The following is a 22,847-nucleotide window of genomic DNA, read 5'->3' on the forward strand; positions in this document are numbered from 1 at the left end:
TCACAGACAATCACAAACATTCATACCTACAGCAGGCTTTTAGCTGGAGAGCATATACACTAACCACTTGGCCAACCAGGGCAGCAAATTATAAGAAGATAATTATAATAGTCCTAGAAATCAGTCTGGGGAGAGTTCCATGGATGGAAAAATGACCAGATATCTGTGTTTGGGAACTGGTGAAGTAATATTTATTAGCAGCAATGGCAAGCTGTATACCACAAGTGAAAACGAGAACAAATATGGTGTAAAGTGGATGAAAACAATATCAAATGGAAACTGCAGATGAAAAAAGGGGTTATGGAAGAGATATAAAGAAAGGGACAATAGCAAATGCATGAGGAATATAAGCCTCAGACCAGGAAAGTGGCTAGTATGGTAAGGAAAACAATAACTGGAATATGAGAAGAGATTGGCCCTAAGATCCAAAGAAAATCCTAAGGAATTCTTTTGTTATGTGGCCATTAGAAGGAACAAATGTGGAAGAATGACATTGCTGGATATAAATGGGAGTAGAGTAACTGATATAAAGGACATAGTGAATTTTTTCAATGAACACTTTACTGAGGTATTTTATACTAGAGAAGTAGGTTTTAATACTAGAGGGAGGGGGGAGTTCAAGGTTTAGAAGTGCAAGAAGAGAGTATATTTCAAATACTGAGTACTCTGGATGTCAATAAAGCAATGGGACTGGATGAGATTTTTGCCTTGGGTTTTGAGAGAATGTGCTAAGAGATGTTAAATTACTAAAGGAAGGATCATTTACAGCATTGGGCAGATGAGGGTAATGTTATCTGTGAGAGTCATCATGGATTTTTTATGGGGCACTCTTGTTTTAGTATAATCTGATTGCAATAATAAATTTAGTTTAATCCTTTATCCAAGTGTTTGGCAACTCGTATAGGTAAATATGATCTCTCCACTGCTTCTGCCTTGGTATCACCACCTGGATCTGCCTCCCACTGACGAGACCTCAATAAAGATCGAAACCGGTCTGGGTAGTGGCCCTTCCCTTAATGTATAGCATTATACATATCCACAAGGAGATGTGCTTTGCATTATGGGAGATACTGAGACAGGAGTGATGAGAACTTGGTCCACCTTTGCTATAAGTTGCCTCAGTCCTGAAAATACTTCAGGTGCAGACTTTGTTTGCTAACACTTGGATAAAGGATTAAACTAAATTTATTATAGTCTAACCAAGTGGAAAATAAACTTTCAACATCATAATCTGATTGCCTTTTATCATCATTATTATTATTTTGTTAACCTCCATGGAGTCAATAGACTCATCACGGGAAGCCCACTCAACCAATAACATGTCTATCATAATGAACTTGGAAGTTATTTGCACTACTTGCATTCACAATGCACTCCAGCAATGTATTCAACTCTCCACATAAAAAGCTACTCCTCACATCCTTCTTCACCACATCCTTATACCAACTTCCAGGGTGGCCTCTCATTCTTTTAATCTGAACATCCTCTTTTTTATAATTCCTTCTATATTAATCTGATAGAATCCCTTAACGTAACGATCTCCATCATATCTCCACTTTTCCTCCTATCCACTAACCTCCGTAATCCACATTTCTTCAAATGCTCTTCATAACCAACACTTCAGAGTTCTAATATCACTTTCATTAGTCTTTGGACCCTCTCTAGTGTTTCCACATCTCAATGAAAACTAGTGACCAAATTTGAGTACAATTATCCATATGTGGTCTGACCAATGTCTCCTTATCCCTACATGTCAATGTACTTTTTATCATAGAAGCAGTATGATGTGCCCTAGAAACTTCAGTCTACTATCACTCCAAAGATCCTGAATCTCATCAACTTCCTGAAGTACAGTTCAAGTAAAGTAACAAGAGTAGTTGATCAGCATAGGACAGGAGGCGGGATATTGCTGATGACAGCTGAACTACAACCAATAAAATTAGAAGTTAAGGAGGATTTTAGGTCTCGGAGAGATGGTTCGTTTGAGGCTGTCTAGTGTGAGATAGAGACCAATAGGTTTATTCTGCCGTTTTTAAATTTTATTTTACAAAGGCATTTGAGAGGGTGCCACATGATAAGCTGATATTTAAGTAACAGCACATGGGTTTAGATCTAACCACTTCCCATGCAATACTGACATGGCATTGCTGCACAATGCCTCCTAAGTCTGTCATAATTACCAGCTTTATAGTTCACCATAAATCCTTTCTTAACAGAAAATTCCACGTTTGGCAACTGCCCAAAGCAATACTGCATAGTCATTCTTCCCAACTGGAGGCAAAGTGTCTACCTTGGTTATGGATAAATCTTCTGATGTTATTACCAGATCCAACACTTTCAAACCCCTGATCCCATATAACCAGTTGTTTCAAGTAATTATCCCTTAGCAACTGCATAAATTCCACTTCCATCATGGCATGCCCCCCCTTTCCTCCCTATAGTTGAAATCTCCCATAACAACTGCTCGGCTTGCACTCGTGCTAATCCATTGATGCATGGCATCTACATCTTCTTGTGAGACCATTGGTTGCTGCTATAGAGCAGGAGTCTATAGCAGCAACCAATGATATATACTGTCCTATTGGCCTCTATCTCATACCAGAAACAGCCACAAACAAACCATCTCTCTGAGACCTAAAATCCTCTTTAACTTCTAATTTTATTGGTTGTAGTTCAGCTATCATCAGCAATATCCCACGTCCTGTCCTATTTCCTCTATCCTCCCTGAAAATACAATACCCTTTATATTCTATTCCTGTAACTATATCGCTTTTTGTCAATCAGGTCTCACTGATGCCTACAATTTTTGGCCAAGTGAACTGACCAATGCTAAAAACTCCTCTACCTTATTACTGATACTTCAGGCATTTATGTGCATGCATTGCAACATTCCCTTGTACCCACAATTATCCTTGTGTAATATAATTACCAAACCATTTGAATCGGAAACCTGTGAAATTGCATTCAGCATTGCATAATTATTTCTGTACACTCATTTATCTTAGAAATAGCAATAATAATAAGAAGAAATAGCTATTTTATGACATGAAAATCTCATCCTAATTATTTACTGTGAACACAACACAATCTCAAATAACAAAAATTTAATTCAACTGCTTAGAAGTTGAGAGTAATGAAATAAAAACATGTATCTTCTCAGCGGATAGTGGTCATAAAAATTTACCTGACCAGCAGTGTTTGGAGAACTCTGTTCGGAATTTGATTTCTGTGCAGGACTTGTAGATGGTCTAAAATAACAGAAAAAAATATAATTAAAAAAAATTTTAATGTATTAAAATCAGATTCTGTAGTGTTCTAGTCAGCTACTCTATACAAAATTAATACATACAAGCCATTCAATAAAGCAAACTCGATATTATCAGACATTATTCTTGATATTATTTTGTTAATCCAACTCTAAAAAACAAATAGTATACATACTTTTAATTCTGAAACTGTCAGTCAGGATGCAATAATATCTGTTATATTGGATTCAGCATTCATTCTATAAAGTCATGCCTATTATTGAGATTGCAATATTCCCATACCAGCCTACTTAATTTCCACCACTAAGAAAAGACACAAACAAAAACATACCAGCAACAAAAATTCCACCAGTGAGATATCCTCATGTGTAATACAATCCAAGCACATCCCTGAAACTGAGGTCACCATTATCAATTTCCAAGAAAAACAACCAAATTACATTGCTCTGAATCACTAGCAATAAGAACCATCCAATATGTGCATTAAACACAAAAAGCCTCTACATACTACCCCCCCCATGGCAATTAAATAAAACAAATTACTCCTCATAACTCTCAAACCAACCAAATGCTCCGACACTCTTGAATCAGCCAAAATCCCTGATACTCTTGACCCAACCTAACTTCTCTTAATACACCATTTCATTAAACCACATTGCAAGCTCATAGTTATGTTCTACAACTGATGACATTTTAAAACGAAACCACCAGCACAATATCATGTTTCTGGCTTGCTATGTACATGACAGGATTTATGTTCCTTCACTTCTTTACTGTCAGCTCTTAAATTCTTCTTCCTTAGCTTGCTAAGTCTCTAAGATTCTTTGCTATAAATACCAGCATTAAAGGTCCCATTTAAATGAGACCTTTAAAGGGAAACAGGCTATTACCATGGGAAGGTAGGGATGACTTGACTGGGACAGACTTCAGAGTTTTCTGAAGTATTATTATCATGGGTGACTCCAAGGAGTCCTTAGACTCATCGAGAGAGGCCCTAAACATCATGTCCATCACAACTATTCGACATTCACACCGTATCTATCATACTATGCCTTGAACTCATTCACTGTGACAGCACCCACAACAGACTCAGGCAGTTTATTCTACTCATTCACCACTTTAAAAGTAAAAAACCTAGCTCTGACACCCTTACTAACCACATTCTTGCCCAGCTTCCATGGATGTCCCCTAGTCCACCCACCACCAGCCTTGTTCTCAAAAATATCCTCTGAATTAATCCTATAGAAATCCTTCAGCAATTTGAATGACTTAATCATATCTCCCCTTTTCCACCTATCAACCAATTTTTGCAACCCACAAATCTTCAACCAGTTCTCATAAGGTTCATTCCATAGACCTGCTATCATCTTGGTCACTCGCCTCTGGATCCTCTCAACCTCCTCCCCATCAAGAAGAAACCTAGGTAATCAAATCTGGGCACAGTAGTCGAGATAGTAATAGTAATAGACTATTCACCTCCACTTCATTCACCACAATTCCTGTATAAGCTTTTGGTTCATTCATTCCTGCAATGTCACCACCTGGATGATATACTCTTGCAAAGTGCTCGCTCAGTAATTCCACTATATCGACTGATTCAGTGACCTCCCTACCATCGGCATTCCTTAAAATCATTCTGCCATGTACAGTTTTTCTTTTACTTGCAGCATATTGAAAGAACTGTTTGGGATTCTCTTTAGTTTGCATGGCTAATTTCTTTTCATAATCCGCTTTTGCTTTTCTTACCACGCTCGTTACATTTCTGGCCTGCGCTTTATACCGTTCATGTGCCTGCAGGTCACCTTTCTCCTTAAATTTCCTCCACAGTTGTTTCTTTTTTTTGCATCTCAATCTTTATGGTGTTATTCATCCATTTAACCCCTACCCGATATACTATTCGGTATCTAGGTATACAGTCAGCCATAACCTCCTGCAAATGCCCGTTGACCACTTCCCATGCACTATCACCATCCAGTTGATAGCGCATGGGAACCAGTCCTTGCAGTTTTACATGCCATGGCACTGAACCAAACAATCTCCTAAGCTTGTCATACTTGCCAGCAAGGCAATTCGACATGTACCCTGTCTTAATCGAAAATTTCACACAATTAGCCACCTTCCAGGTCAAGACCTTATGATCACTCTCACCAATAGGTGGCAACATGGTCATATTCATTACAGTCAAATTCTCAGATACTATTACTAGGTCAAGCATCTCTCAGACCCTAGTATTTTACATTACATGCTGTCTCAGGTAGTTGTCCCTTAATAACCGAATAAAATCTAGTTCCTTCCTGACGTGTCCTGTCCTCTTTCCAATCAATGTTACCACAGTTGAAATCCCCAATAATAATTATCCTCCTTCCACTCATTTCATCACTCTATTTATGGATACTATCTCCACCATCTATTCCATCACCTGGTCTATAGCAGCACCCAACTGTATATTTTGTTCTGCTAGTCTCCATCTCACACCAAACAGCCTCAAATGAGCTCTTTTCACTATCTTGCAATACAACTATCTCCTTGGCTGCAGTTCATTAGCTATCATCAATAACACTCCTCCTCCATTTTATTCTCTGTCCCTCCTGAACACACTATACCCTACACCAGGGGTGTTCAACCCGTTGATCGCAGATCGATTTTTGGTCGATCTCTTGTGTATTCCTCCTTACTTAAAACTGAAAACATAATATTTTATTTATCATTATTTTGTATTATTTTTAATTCGCTTTAAGTGTATTGCTATCGTTTATTTATTTTTCGTTAAAATTGTCAAATCAGTAATTTTCTTATAAGTCCGGGTAAATGAATTAATTTGGATCAGTGGAAGTCAAACAGCGAGCCAAAAGAATACAATTATAAGCAAAGTGCAAAAACTTGATTGTAGCTTAAATGTTCCAAAGCACATTACATCAATTTTTTACTTAGGTTAAGTCCCATGTGAATATTGTAAAAAAATAAACTTTGTTTGTCTCGATATAGTTTATATTAAATGTTTTTGTAAATAACTCTTTTGAAGCTAACTGTATATACTGCTTTAATAAGAATATGTTAGAGTGTTAAAAACAAAGGCAATGTTTTTGTCGCTGAAGCTGTACATGGTAGCATTATTGAAACTTGAAAATAACATTATTGAAAATGTTATTGAAACTTGGATGATTGAGAAAGGCTTGCAGGCTCTAAGTGTAAACATCTCCGAAGTCAGTCAGAAAGAGTTCAAACATGTTTCTGATGGCCGGCAACTTACAATCAAAAGAAAGCAGAGGAGGAGAACAAAAGGCGTGCTGAACTTGAAACTTAAGATGAAAGACTCATACTGATTCTTTGGGAGTTGCCATTCATGTGAGGTCTCAGAGGAGGTCTAATAAAAAGGGACTGAAGCAAGCAGAAGGGGTCCCGATTCCAGAATTGCTGTCAGAGAGGAGGCTGCCCGGATCCACATTGCTTGAGAGAGGAGTTTCCCACTTCCAGAAAGGAGCTTTTCAGTTCAAGACGTCGCTAGAGAGAGACTACTTCTAGGCCGCAGACAAAGTTTCGAATTGCCGAAAGGAAGAGTTCCAATTGCTGGAGAAAAGTTTCCAGGCCAGGTTAATGTCAGACATTCACCAGTGTGTTGCGTTTTCATTACAATTTGATGAATCAAATGACTTCACTGATATTGCTCAGTTAATGGTATTTATTCGCATGGTATTTCAAAATTATTCAAGTAAAGAAGAACTTTTGGAAATTATACCATTATTGGGAAGGACTAGGGGAGAAGACTTTTTTTGGCATTTGATGAATTTGTGAAACAACACAAACTTCCACTTTTTAAACTTGTGTCTATTACTACCGATGGTGCTCCTGCAATGATAGGTACGAAATCAGGCTTCATCTCATTATGTAAAAACAATGACAAATATCCAGATTTTTTAACATACCACTGTATTATTCACCAACAAGTACTTTGTAGTAAAAGATTAAACATAAAAGATGTTTTGGATATTACATTTAAAATTGTAAATTCTGTTCGAGGAATAGCCCTGCAACAGCGGTTATTTAAATTACATGCATATGATGATAGGGAACTTCTGTTGTACAGTAATGTTCGCTGGCTCAGCAGAAGTCAATTTTTAGAAAGATTTCTTGTATTAATTAACAATATAAAAAATTTTCTTGATGAAAAAGGAGATATATATATATATATATATATATATATATATATATATATATATATATATATATATATATATCCACATTGAGTGATAAAAGATGGTTGTTACACTTATCAATTTTAGTAAATTTCTGTACGAAATTAAGTAATTTAAATTTAGAGTTACAAGGTAGAGATAAAAATTTAATTGACATGTTAAGTTCAATAAAAACTTTCCAACAATACTTACTTTTATTAAAGAAAAATATAAATGACTGCAAATTTAGAATCTTTATTTAGAATCTCCCATATTTATTAAAATTTTTTGAACAAAATCAAGAAATGCTTCGCTATGATTTAAAAGAATTTATTCGTGAAATAGAATTAGTTGAGGAAGAAATAAATTCAAGATTTAAAGATTTTAATAAAACTGAAATGATTGTATCTTTTATCAATAATCCATTTCAAGAAAACTTGAACATCACAGAAATTTCAAATAAAATTAGTGGGCTGTTTGATATAAACCAAGCTGAAGTAGAACTTGAGATAATAAACATTCAGAATAGTTTACATTTAAAATCAATAAACAATGAAGTCATTTGGAAGTATATGCACATGAAAAATTCCCAATATTAAATATTGCGCAAAAAATTCTGTCGTGTTTCGGATCGACATACTTGTCAGAATCCGCTTTTTCAAATATGACATCATAAAAAATCAACTAAGAAACCAAATTAAACGATCATTTGGATGATTGTCTGTGATTGGCCACTTCTTCATATCAACTTGACTATGAAAATATTGCAAGGTCCAAACAATGTCAAATTTAACATTAACTTTTTTTTTTTTTTTAATCAACCAGCATTTTCTGTAACTTGAGTTTTTCATCAATCTGTTGTTTTTTCTAACTTTAGTTTTCCAAAATAGAGAAATAAATATTTTATTCCAATATATTTTTTTTTGTTGTTGTATTAAAATAATTAAAAGTGATAAATGTTTAAATACACAAATAAAGTTTTTAGTTGTGTATTTTTTTTTTATTTGTGCGTAATCAGATATCAGGTTGGGGGAACGTGATCTATATAAGGGAGTAGATCGCCGAATAACTTTTTATAGAAAAGTAGCTCGCGTAGTAACTTCTGTCAGCCATGTTTCCCTAATCCAATAACCTGTGGCCAGGAAGAGCCGACCAAGGCCAAAAATTCTTCCTTCTTGTTCCTAATACTCCTGGCATTAGTATACATGAAATGCAGAGGTCCATTTGTCCTACCCCTATCTTGATGCATTATACTAACTATTCCATTCTGATTTCTTGTCCTTCATACTGGCTCAGGCACATTATATACATTCTTACACTCAACTGTCTCACTAACGTCTGCATATCCACTCCCCCCCCCCCTTCCTTAATTGTTCTAGTTTCCCTGATTTTGCACATCCACTTTCACTTCATTCAGCAACACTTTTTCCAGTCTTTGCACACCAAATCCATTCAAATGTAAGCCATCCATCTTGTACAAATTCTTTAGCCCATCAACCTTACTCCACACCGTCTGCATAACCTGTGCATAAAGTCATTTGCGATTATGGCCTTCCTTCTAAACTCTTCTCTGTCATACCGCGGCAACAACTCACTAACCTAACTCTATCACTCTTTTCTTTCACTACCTCTAATAATTCCTTCAAGTCCTCTCTCATATTAAATTTATCTCCTTTCAAATCATTCGTTCCCACCATGACTATCATTTCTTTCACCCTCTGCTTTTGTGCTCTAACACTCTCACTTACATCCTTAATTTTCGCACCCAGTAAGTATGATTTAGTCAAACTCTCATCTAACGCACCTCTCACTAACGAGTCACCGTACAACACTCTTTCCTTCATTTCTGAAACACTCGCAATCATATGCTTATTTTTCCTTTTATAAAAATATCGCCGAAGATGGGATTCGAACCCACGCGGGTCAACCCCAATGGATTAGCAGTCCATCACCTTAACCACTCGGCCACCTCATCCTTCAAACTTATACCTACATAAATCCTACCTAGAATGCCCAATAGGAAAATTCCTCTGAAAAATACAATCTTCAGACCATACCTTCTGAATTATACAGTGCAGCCACTGCAAAACTTGTACATCTCCATATTTGAATATTTCGGGTCAAACATCTGGTAATACACAAATACAAGGATGAAAAGTTGTGATAATCACCATGAAGGAATTGAGGTAGAACCTCAATTGAGGTGTTTATGAGAACTTTTCAGTCCCCCCCCCAGTATGATTATTACTACTATTACAGTGGACTCCAGTTAACTTGGCGATTGGGAATAGCATAATTTGACCCAATTATAAAACTATCTCAATTATACAAAATTACATGTAAAGAGTTTAAAAGGTGTTTGACTGATAGATTGATTTGCAGTTTTATGGTGCAAGGACAGCAAAGGTCATGCTGCACCAGGACAAAAGGTAGGTAAACAAATAGTTACAAGGAGATAAAATAGTGAATAGTAAGAAATATATGTACAAAGTTATTAGAACCTAAATTAGTAAATAAAATGTATGTACAAAGTTTAGTATTTCCAATGCAGTATCTACATATATACAAATCCATAATCAAATGTCATTGAATAACTTAATATTTTTTGTTGTTTTTTAAATCAAAAATGTCATGCAATCTGAGTGTATAGGGCTTGGCCAGATAAGGAAAAATATAATTTCTCTCTTGTTTGAAGTGCTCACACTCCACCAGAATATGACTAATGGTACGAAGGGTGTTGCTGCATTTCCCACACATAGGTGGGTCATCAGCTCTCAGTAAATAAGAATGTGAGAAATGACTGCGATCACGTGGGCACGGACTACTTCTGTATGGATTTTCTTTCCCTCGATACGAGTACTGGATGATGAAATACATAGACAATTTCTTCCTTCTTGTAGCTATACGGCATTCCTCGTCTCTTGCATTAGGAATACGGGATCGAATTCCCGCACACTTTATTTCCTTGTTGCGTCGGAAGGAGATAACTCCTACGCCGTCACTCAGGAAAACCCGTGTTACCTATACGAAAATTTCGTGAAGAAACTCTGAGGGAAAAAAAGCAGTGTGTGTGTGTGGGGGGGGGGGTTCTAACCCTTTTATCTGCATGGTCCCTATCAGCACCTTCTTCCATTTCTTTCCCCCCACTGGAGTCGATCTCACTCACCAATTAAAGTCGTGTTTTTCTGCCCAAAACATGCTACGGTTCCTTGCACGCAACTCTCACGTGACATCGTCTCACTTTGGGAGTTGACCTTGAGCAATCATCATTTGTTTTAAGCTAGCCTCTATACTAAATTAATCCCCTTTTTAGAATTTACTTGAATATTTTAATCTCCTTTTTTCAAGTGTTAAACTAGCCTCTCACATACAAATTCTTATCTCTAATCCTCTTTGTCTTACTTAACCTATTTTTTCTATATCCTTTTTTTTTTTGTAATAAGAATCCCTTTTTTATTATTTAGTTAAACAAAACAATTTCCGTATTAATTAATTTTCTTGGATGCTAAGCATATTTTCTGTCTTTAAATATCTTGTATTAGATACTTACATAGGATTTCATATTTTTTTCTTGTTACACCATGATAACTGAAAATTTTTACATTCTTGGTTATCAGGATGTAACAGTAGTGTGAGCTGAATGACATAAAATTCTGCTGTATAGTTACTATAAGTGGGTAGAATCTGTTAGATTGTATTATCAGGGAACACAGCAACATAGATCTCTGATCTTGAACCATCAGTATAGATGGGTAAGAAATCAGAGTGAGCCACTCTATGTGCATTGAACAATTGAAGTTAGACAGATTAGTGTGTATGAAACTTGTGTAGTTTGACAAAGTGAGAGTTTGCAGGATGGGGTGGAAGCCTGCCACAGAGGAATGCTGTTTTGTTTGGTGTGAGTGAGCACTCAGTCAGCACTGGTGCTAGCTTCCATAGCCTCTTTAATGTGCATACCAAAAGGACGGATGGTAGTCTGGCATGTGTAATGAAGGACCCCCCCCCCCCCCCCCAATGTAGAGAAAAGAGACTAGTCCATTTAGAGTGATCTGAAAGGGACTTCATTTTTAAGGCATAATTAAGAGATATTTTCATCTGATAGAGGGCGTTCATTTGATTCAACATAAAGGCTTCAAATGGGTTATAAGAAAACCACTGGTAGATAATCAGAAACCTTGATGATGGACCTTGTCCAACCACTGGAGCGTGCTCTCCCTTGCAGAACTGTAAATCTGGGACTCATAATTAAGCTTTGAAAATAAAAGTGTATGATAAATGTGGAGATAGGAATATCGATCGACTGGTAGAGGATAGAGTAGAGAGGATGTTTGATGCTTTTATGCCCCTATCCCAAAGATGATAAATGCATGTAAAGAAAGTGAGCTTTTTATCAAAGATGAGTCCCAGAAACTTGGCATCTGGAACCACAGGTATACTAACTTGTTTCATTCTTAAATCAGGATTGGGACAACAGAAGTGTACACAGATGGTTTTTTTCAGCAGCCCCATGAACAGACACAAATGATTGCCTGTTGAAGTTGTCTTTCAAAGATCCGAATATTGCAGGAGTGACAGTATATTGTGAAATCGACAAAAAAATAATTGCCTGCTGTGGGAGGAAGCTGTTCAGTAATTGTTTTCACTTTAATCGCGAAGAGGGTCACACTTAAGACAGAACCTTGAGGAATCCCCTCTTCTTGATGATATGGTCAAGATAACATGCTATCCACCCACCCAGACTTGGAACACATGGCTGGAAAGAAAATCCTTAACAAAAACAGGAAGGTACTCCCCCCTCAGACCAAGATTAAACAGGTCCTTTAATATACCATCTCTCCAGGCTGTGTCATAGGCTTTATCCATGTTGAAGAACAATGAAACCAAGTTTCAGTGTCTCGCTTCAGTAAAACATCTCTTATACATGCTTCTAAATGAGTCATTTGGTCTATTTAGAAACATGCATAAGAGATGACACCAGTCAACACCTTGGAGCATTTAGTCCAAGGTACATGGACTAACCAGTGTACATGGGTAAGAAATTACTATTTCCAATACACAGTGTATTGGAAACTTCTTTCCAATACATACAGTGTATTGGAAAGAAGTTTGTTGCTTTCTAAATACCAGAAAAGCCTTGTGCTTACCATTTTTTTCAAGACCTTACAAATACAGGTTAGTAAGAGCAATGGAATGATAATTGTTGGCCTGGATTGGATAAATGAATTGGTTTTAGGATAGAATTGACAAGTGACTTACACCAAGAGTCCGGAAACTCTTCCTCGTAAATATTCTGCTATATAGTAAGAGAAGGAGAACTGCAGAGGATGATGGGAATCCTGATGGAGGTGATTTATAATCTCATAATGGAAATCATCAGGGCTGATTGTATGGCTCTATGCCCTTAGTGCAGAAGCTTAATCGCTATTTTTCTTGCTGCTCTTTCAATATTAAAAATTCAGGAGGATATGAGACTGTTGCAGGGATTCTGGCAAAGTTTTCTCCCAAAGTGTCTGCAATAGCTTTGAGATCAGCAATAATATGAGGCATGCTATTTAAAGAGTTCAGTCAACTCTTTAAATAGCATGCCAACGGGTACAGAGAGTGCACTGCAGCTACTGAGCACACCAAGCGGCAGATTTTGACAACGAACTGCCATTTTCGCTGTTTTGCTATGAGCATTAGTCGTTGAGTTATATCCACTGAAGTGAGCACGTGCACAAGCTGTTCGTCGGATTAGTGACAAAGTGACAATGAAAGAGCTTAAAAAACAACATGTGTGTGTGAAAGTTTGCTGCAAATTTGGTAAAAATTTTACAGAGACATTTCAATTGCTTACCTAAGCATATGGGGAGGACTGTATGGGCAGGATACAGTGCTATGAGTGGTTTAAGTGTTTTAAAAAGGGCAGAACGTCAGTTGGTGAAGATCTCAGACCTGGACAAATTTCCACATCAATGACAACCATGCCATGTCCAGAGAGTTTGTGCTGCGATTCGTGGAAATCGTTGTTTAACTGTCCTAGGTTTCATCAGCATAGGATTCTGCCATCAAATTTTGACTGAAAAACTTCAGACAAACAGTTCTGACCACGTGGTACAAATTCATGATGGAAGATGCCTTTCCAATCAAAAAACATGTCCATCACTTGATCTTTGACCGATTCATTCATGATTTTTTATCGTCAGTCAACAAATTGTGTTTGTTGACTGACGATCAGAAAGAGAATGTTGAAATCAGTCAGAAACTGCTTGCCAATGCAAATGGTAATGAAAACTTTCTTAAGAACATCATAACAGGAGATGAGATGTGGGTTTATAACTATGATGTAAAAACCAAGATGCAATTGTCACAGTGGGTGGGGAAAGGGTCTCCTCGACCAAAAAAGTATGGATGAATCAGTCAAAGATCAAGGTGATTATTTTTCATGTTTTTTGATTGGAAATTCATGATGGAAAATTGGAAATTGTCCATCGTGAATTTGTATTGTGTAATTTTGTATTTTATTTCTTATTGTATTGTGTAATTCTTAGGCCAGAGTGAGCTACAGTGTAATATTTCCCGTGGATTAGACTTGTTAAGACAGATTTTAGGACTTTAGCACCTATTCCTCTAACAAGGATCTTTGTAGTTATGGAAGTGTAGAGTTACAAGATTGTCATTAGTTTAGAGGTTAGTTTGAATTTGATGTGTTGTATGTGCATTAATTGAGGAAGAAGTAAAGCATTCATCTACATATTTGTGTTAAGTAATCGGGTTTAGGACAGTTTGGATTTTGTTAATATCACCTAATGGGAGATACCTATCGTGAACCAGATCTTGTTTGTTAATTTGTGCATAATTAAATTTAGGGACCTTCATTTAGCTTAGTTTTGATTAACATGTATTGTATTTTAGAATGAATAAATTTCTTTGTTTCTTAACCCAAAATACATGTATGATTTTTCAAGCCAATGCACCACCTGCTAAAAATATTGAACCTGTATAATTAAAAGCGCGTGAAATGGTTACGACTGTGGTTTAGAAATATTAGTAAGGGCTTGTTTAACGTTGATATTTATTGGAATCGTGATAATCTGTAGGTCACCCTGACAAGAAGTTCTCTCTTAAATAGGAATCAAGATGGCGCAGCTAAACAAATAAATTTTCTTGATTCCGAAAAGGACTTGACCCCCAGAATTTATAGATCAGGGAGAATACTCCTTGTTTGAAGACGTTGCTCACGATTTAAGATTGTAGGAGAGGCCACAAAAGATTACAACAAAGGTGCAGCGGACAAGGGATATGGTTGAGGGTTAAACAAGACAAGATTCAGGACTGAAAGAGTTTTAAGAGTAGTTAATAATACAATAGAAATATATAGACATTACGAATATAAAAAAAAATAACAGATATATAACACCAGGAATCTCAGAACCTATAGGTAGAATTTTAAAAAATTACAAATTGATTCCTACGTATATTCCTATCAACAAAATTTCTTCCTTATTGTCTTCTATAAAAGATAAATTCATCTCTATCTTTGGCTGATGTTTACCAAATACCATGTGAATGTGATGTTTCTTATTTTAGACAAACTGGCCGTTCTGTGGAAAAAAGAATTAAAGAACATCAATATTATATTGAATACCACAAACCTCAGAAGTCTGGTCTAGTACATCACAGCATTAACACTACCCATAATATCCAGTGGGATAAAGCTATTCTCCTCCATGGATGCAGGTTCAAATATGAATGCCTTTTTAAAGAAAGTTGTGAAGCTATTTTACACCGACCGAATTTAAATCAAAATGATTGTCTCTCTCTCTCAAAGATCTGGGAGACTTTTATTTTATGTAATCATTAAAAAAAACAATTATCTTAAATATTAATTATTATTTTCTATCATTTCCTAGCATGCGACAGCAATGTATTTTAATAGGTGATCCACCGAATGTTCGTTACTTGTATTTCATTCCTATAACTGTTTGTAACACTGAAGATGTACTATTAGTTTTAGTATGAAATATCTGTACCTTATTAATTAAAAGTTATTACTGTGGTCTTACGTGTTCCTTTAATAATTATACTATGCCACAGGTACCTCTAAAAATATTGTTAGTTTTTTTGTTTGTTTCTGATGAAGTCTACAAATCAGTAACATTGACACAACTTACTTGATAGCTGAAGGTTACTTTGAACAAGTAGGCTGTAAGAATGAATCAATCTTCAGTTACTTCCCACTCGCATGTTGTTTCTTAATGCTATCAAGTGTTATAAAGGAATAGCAAGGCTGTCACTCCCCAATATTCTGTTCTCTATGCCCTCTACATGCCACGCATGTATGTTTTTTGTAATGAAGTCCTAAATGTATGTTTTATTATTATGTTTTAAAAAGAAAGTCATGCCATGTGACAAAAGAACCAATTACAGCGCGATTGGTGTGATCACATGCTAATCATTCGCCGAACATGTTTTATGAGCAGTGACTCATTTATGTCGGCTAAATTACTATAGTGTTTTTCCAACATATGATGGCCTATTCACCAAAATTTGTCAAAAATAACAGGAAATTAATAACAAAAAATAACCTGTTAATTTAATTATAAGCAAATCTTGGTTAAAAGCATTTTAAAATTAACAGGGTGTTAATTTTTACATGTGCATACGGACTGAAATTTTGTCCATTAAATCCGAAGTTCGTTAAATCGAAGGTTTACTGTATATACAAATTTAAAAAGTTAGGAAAGATTAGCTGATCTAAAAAGTACTATCTCCCACAAAGGGGATAGACGTATACTATCAGATCTGCTTAAGTTAGGAGAGTGAAGTAAAGTTTCACGTTTCTTTATAAAGCCGTTCCATGGGAAATGTTAACTTTTGTGAAGGACTTTTGTCTTGTTCCAATGAACTCCATGTCTAGTGTTGATGGTATGTTCTGCAAGTCCTGTTCAGGTTCAAGGTATTGAATATATGACTTGTGTTCTTCTAGCCGAATAAAAGCAGATCTTCCTGTTTGTTCGAAATAGGATAACCCACAAGAGCAAGGAATCTGGTAGACACCTGGATAACTGAGATGTGGAAAAGAAAAAACTTAAAACCGAAGGAGGTTTTAAGTTTTTTCTTTTGATCTTCATCCCATATAGATACATTATCTATAAAAGAATAAAGTCTCTTTAATTGACTGCCAGTAGGATCTGATGTGAAGGGCCTGAAAGTTGAATAGTCACAGAGCAATAGAGACATTTTCCTCTCATATTCTCATCTTGAATAACTACAGCCTTTCTTTTGTCAGCTTTCGTAATAATTAAATTATTATTATTCTTCAGTGATTTCAGTGCTTTTAATTCAGAGTAAGATAGATTAGGACAAGGAGGCTTGGCATTACAAAGAATTTTTGCACATTCAAAATGAATCCTGTTAGCTGCTTTTTGGGATAAGGATCAGATACCTCTGTCTATACTATAAAAAAAATCCATCATGGGTACCTTATTCAGAGCAACAGTGAAATTATTCCTTTTTGATAAAACGAGACGTTCACTGTTAGTGGACAGCCAGAAACAGTGATAACTACTCTGTACCACAGGCATTAGTAATGGATCTAGGGAGGCTCGCAAGCGAATCAAACTTACATTTAACTACTGAATTAGAGAGCCAAAAGGCTTCACTTCGGCGATGTAAAATTATTCAAATTAAGTGGATATTGAATCCAACATTACTTCAAAGCCGAATAGAGAAACTACAAGAGTTTCATGCCAAATATAGATAGAGACTATATAAAAGTTTCGGCGGTTCACGTGTGAGCAAACCTTTCATGACATGAGCAACTCGTAGTAAAGGTGGAGTAAGTGCTGATCACTATCCTTGGTATTTTCCATAATGTAAAGCACATACCCAAGCAGATATACATGATGCTATACACTATGGAGGTGGGGGGGGGTCACTATCCAGACTGGTTTCGACCTTTGTTGAGGTCTCATCAGTAAGTAGGCAGACCCATATGAATTGCCAAGTGGTGTCACTTCACAAAAGGCACCAAGAATTACTGAAATAGAGAACCAAAAGAGAGAAACTATTTCGACAGTTCACGTGTAATACTCGCTGATGAGACCTCAACAAAGGTCGAAACCGGTCTGGGTAGTGACCCCACTCCATATACTACGAGTTGCCTGTGTCATGAAAGGTTTGCTTACGCATGAACCACCAAAACTTTTATATAGTATCATCTATCTATATTCGGCATGAAACTCTTGTAGTTTCTCTATTCGACTTTGAAGTAATGTTGGAGTCAATATCCACTTAATTTGAATAATTTTACATTTTAACTTATCACAAGAAGCATTAAAAACCTTTAGGTAAGAAGTCAATGATATGCACAAAATAATGTTAAAAGTTTTATCCACTAATACAGATTCTAGAACGTTCTTGACATCAACAATTTCTCTATTTAAGAGGGCGAGAGATTTTTATAAAAATCTCTCGATCTAATCTGATGAGCTCTTTGAGACTTAAAAACTTCTTTTAATTTACAGCAGGGAAGAATAACCTGAGCTATCTTACAGCGCTTTAGGAATATTATTCTGTTAATGCATTTAGCATTCTTTACTAATACTTTACCATATCTAGCACACTGTTCGGAAGTAGACTCTTCATAAAGTCCCGATATGTGTTTCACTAATTAAATACCTTTACTAGTTTCTTTACTGTTTTGGGAGAACCTGCCAGCCCTTCTATACCTTTCTGAATGAAGGAATGAATCAATAAGAATGACATTTTCCTTACTGGTTTTCACCTGTAGCATGATGAGTAGAAAAGGTGCATTTATACTGGTATCACATCTTTTATTTCTTACTTCTGTTGAAAGATGTATCAATGGTATCAATATTTGGTTGGGGCTTTTTTAGATCCCTTGAAATGACTGAGGATGAAGGATTCATGCTCGAGTAGTTTTTGGTTCAGCTCCAGAGCTCCCCACCTACTATGGAGCCACACATGAATGCCCACTCTCTGGTAAGCAATGGGTGAGCTCAGGAGTGGAATGCCAGGGTTACCCCACACTCTATACAAGCACCACAGCAAGCCTTGGGCCCTGTCCCAAGATCTGGGACAGGCCCAAGGAGGGAAGGAGACTTACTGCAACACCCTTGACCCATGCAGGCAAGCCCACTAGCCAAGTGATCCTGGTCGGATCATCCAGGATCACTCATCTTGCCAAAGTAGTGCAAAACTACCACGATCCCCCTTTCTGAATGCAGGTTGCAAAGCATGGCAAACAAAGCAGCAAGGCGTTCAATCCCAGTGATGGTAGTGCGGAAGATGGAATAGGGGAAAAAAAAGATTATTCTTTACTTATTCTATACTTATTATTCTATACTTATTCTTTGTTCTACTTCTCAGGAGAAGTAGAACAAAGAATAAGTGAAGAAAAGCAAATAAAAAGAAGAATGAAATGGGCCAGTATCATCATCGGGAGGTCCCCCTCCACCACGAGCAGGTGCCTCACATGGAGAGGATTTAAAGGTGTACACAGTATGTATGTACATATGTATGCATGCATGCACATGCATAAGACAAAATACAAGTTTATTTATTGAGTAGAAAACTACTGACTTATAGATTAAAGTAACATATTTGACACATAAATAATTTAATTTATATGTCTATTAAACATGCTTGCAGTTCTTAGCAATTAATGACATCCAAGGATTTAATCAATCAAATGCAGCTTGTCTGGTTTTTTTTTTTCAAAACGAGCACAGGTATCTAGTACAGATATAGCATTCCCTTCCTATACAAAATAGTCATGATCTCATTCAGTCATAAAGTCAATTCATTCTGATGTGAGAGGGCAAAAGTTTGTGCAAGTGGTGAATGTCTGTGCCAAAATATAAGTTCTTGTTTGGAAGTTTTTATGGACAATTAAGTCATTCTTTTGCATCATTATATTTATGAGAGTTTGTTAGATTAACTGTAAGGGCTGTGTGTTTAATATTCTAATTTTTAAAGATTTATTATTTGTGCACTGTATTGCGTGTTATGGCACTGATGCAGGTGATTTTAACGTGCATGCTTATGTTCAGTATGTAGCATGTGTGAAATGCATAGCATTCATAGCATGAGATATTTCTGGAAGGAGAATGAAACTGGGGAATGTGTTGGTCGAAAGTGTTTAGTGAGCAAATGTCACAAGTGAATGTGAAGAGAGTAAAATGAAAGATAATGGTTGGTTGGTTGAAAAACATTCATGTTGCAAGTGAGTATGATGCAATGGGAAATGAAGAGAATGACTAGATGGTAATGGAAAGGGTAACACACAATTGCAGACAATGCCAAAATGAGAAAAGCAATGGTAAATAAAAGTGATACAGAGATCTTGAAGGAAGCATTAATCAGACTAGTGGTATGGGCAAAGGTAAAATAGCTGCCAGTTTAATGTGGCCAAGTGTAAGGATTTTGGAAAGAGATCACAAGCTGTGTACTATATTGATGGAATTGATCTGTAGGAAACTGATGAGTCCAGGTACGCGGATGTAATTTGGACAGGGAGTTCATGTGTAGAGGATATATTACAAAGAGAACCAAAACAGCATATTATTATTATTATTCAGGCCTCCATGGAGTCAAAAGACTCATCGTGGGAGGTCCTTCCTAGGAACATAAAGTCTGTCAAGACTCATCGAGGGGGGGGTTCCTCCTAAGAAACACAAAGTCTATCATACCACTCCTTAAACTCATTGACCGTTCTCGTCCTCACTACTATCAGGCAATGCATTGCACGGCTCAACCACCCTCCATGCAAAGAAACCACTCCTCACCCTCTTGCTCACAGTTTCCTTTCGTAACTTCCAGGGATGGCCTCTTGTCATCACTCCTTCCCACTGTTCAACCAAGTGAAAGAACTCCCCAGTGTCAACCCTGTAACTACCTTTCAACAGTTTAAAAGTCTCAATCATATCACCTCTCCTTCTTCTATCCACCAAACTCTGCAGTTCACATTCCCTCAGCCGATTCTCATAACTATCCTTGTACAGTCCTGAGACCATCTTTATTATCCGTCTTTGTATCTTTTCCACAGTTAATTTATCCCCTTCAAATCCTGGGGACTAAATCTGAGAACAATAATCCAAGTGTGGTCTGATCAGAGACATATAACGGAATGATAACCCTCACTGACCTGCAGAGCCAATCTCTGCAGGTCAGTGTCCTTCTGATAATTGCAGCAATCCTCTGTGTTACCTTCACCACCTTTGCAATATGTCCCCTAAACTTCAGGTTTCTATCAATCATCAACCCCAGATCTCTTGTCTCCCCAACTTCCTCCAGTTTAACTCCACCCATATAGCATGCAGCATCCTATCGATGTTTCACAAAACTCAAGACCTTGCATTTTGCTGCATTAAACTGATACCCCCATTCATTTGCCCATCTATCTAGCTTATTCAAACCCTCTTGCAGGGATGGTATCCCTGCAAGAGGGTTTGATCTGCACTATTACTAATAATCCTTCCCAGCTTCGCATCATCCGCAAACAACTGAATATCCCCTTGCAATGTCATTGATATAAAGGTTAAACAATATAGGTCCTAGTACTGAGCCCTGTGGGACCCCACTTGTAACCTTCTGTCTCCTTGAAACTGCTCCACCATACACAACTCTCTGATACCTATCAGACAGCCAATCCTGAATCCAGTTGACCAATCTGACCAGACCCATGTGTTGCAACTTAAATATCAGCTTATCATGTGGCACCCTGTCAAATGCCTTTGCTAAGTCTAAGAAAATTGCAGTATATGCCTTTCCCTCATCTAATGTTCTTGTAACTTTATTATAAAAGGCTGGCATATTGCTAAAACAAGAGCGCCCTTTCACAAATCCATGTTGACTCTCACAGATAACATTACCCCCATCTGCCCAGTGCTGTATATGGTCCCTCACTACTTTCTCCAAGATCTTAACAACTACTGATGACACACAGACTGGTCTATAATTAGACACTTCCAGTCTGTTACCACCCTTATGCAATGGCACTATCTTACCTTCCTTCCATTCCCTGGGCACCTTTGCCGAAGCCAGACTTTCATTGAAAAGCCAGGTTAAAGGCACTGTCAGTTCCCTAGCACATTCTCTCAAAACTCGTGGTGAAATACCATCCAGTCCCAAAGCTTTATTGACATCCAGAGTTCTCAGTATCTGAAACACACTCTCCTCCTGTACCTCTAAACCTTGAACCTGCCATATCCCTCTAGCATTAAAACTGACTCCTCCAGGATGAGATACTCCAATAAAGTGGTCATTGAACAATTCCACTATGTCCTCTGCATCAGTCACTCTATTCCCATTTTTATCCCACAATATCATTCTTCCACAGTCATTTCTCCTCCTACTGGTCACATAGCTAAAAAATTCCCTAGGATTTTCTTTGGATCTTAGGGCCAATCTCCTCTCTTATTCCAGTTTCGCTTTCCTTACCACACTAGTCACTCTTCTGGCCTGTGTCTTATATTCTTCATGCATCCTCTCTTCACCTGTCTCCTTATATCTCTTCCATAGCCTCTTTTTCACATGCAATTCCTGTTTAATATTGTTTGTCATCCACTTTACTCCAAATTGTGTCCTCTTCTTCACTCGTGGTATACAACTTACCATTGCTGCTAACAAATGTTCTTTCACAATTTCGCATGCACTAACGATATCCCGGCCTTCCAATTCCTCCCTCCATGAAACTTCCCAAAGTTGACGTCTAAGACTATTATAATCACCTGCATTATAATTCCACATAAGTTCCCGTCTCTTTGATAATCTTGCATGTCTATTCATTTTCCAAGTCAAAACCATATGGTCACTCTCTCCAACTGGTGGGAGAGATGTCATCTCAGTTATTATCAACTCTTCTGATGTTATAACCAAATCTAAAACTCTTGAACCTCTTGTTCCCTCTGTTACATGTTGCCTAAGACATTTGTCCCTCAAGAATTCTAGAAATTCCATTCTACTATTGCTACATGCATCTTCCTCTCTCCAATTTATACTACTATAGTTAAAATCTCCCATAACAATCATTCTTCTTGCACTTGCCAAACTTAGCTGTCTAAACATCTCCTGGTCCCCATCCTCCATGCTCCTGGGTCTGTAGCAACACCCCACTAAATATCCTGTCTTGCTTACCTCTACCTCACACCATATGCTCTCAAAATCATTTGTCTCACTTCCTTCCAAAGCCTCCACTCTTAGAGGACATAGGTCATCACTTATAAGCAGTACCCCACCACCACGCTTTCCCCTCCTATCCTGACGTAAAATGCTATATCCAGCAACTTCTATTCCTGTTATTATATCCCCTTCTGTCAACCACGTCTCAGTGATCCCAATAATTTTTGGCCAGGCTGATGCTATCTGTGCCACCAATTCCTCTCCCTTATTCCAGATACTCCTG

General features: G+C 37.1%; 1 protein-coding gene and 1 non-coding gene across 4 annotated transcripts in view; both read right to left on the minus strand.

Annotated features, from left to right (window-relative positions):
- LOC150107965 (hepatocyte growth factor-regulated tyrosine kinase substrate-like) overlaps positions 1-22,847 on the minus strand; it is a 261,894-nt gene that overhangs the window by 102,183 nt on the left and 136,864 nt on the right. For all 3 annotated transcript variants that reach the window (XM_090390574.1, XM_090390576.1, XM_090390577.1), the window contains one exon: positions 3,185-3,248. In XM_090390574.1, the coding sequence (XP_090246700.1) occupies positions 3,185-3,248 (64 nt within the window). The remainder of the gene's footprint in view (positions 1-3,184; positions 3,249-22,847) is intronic.
- TRNAS-GCU (transfer RNA serine (anticodon GCU)) lies at positions 9,332-9,413 on the minus strand. The gene has a single exon. It is a non-coding gene; the product is annotated as a tRNA-Ser (tRNA).

Source organism: Typopeltis vanoorti, chromosome 3 (genome assembly GCF_054136105.1).
Source record: "Typopeltis vanoorti isolate ZY-2024b chromosome 3, IOZ_Tvanoo_1.0, whole genome shotgun sequence".
In the NCBI taxonomy this organism is placed as follows: domain Eukaryota; kingdom Metazoa; phylum Arthropoda; class Arachnida; order Uropygi; family Thelyphonidae; genus Typopeltis; species Typopeltis vanoorti.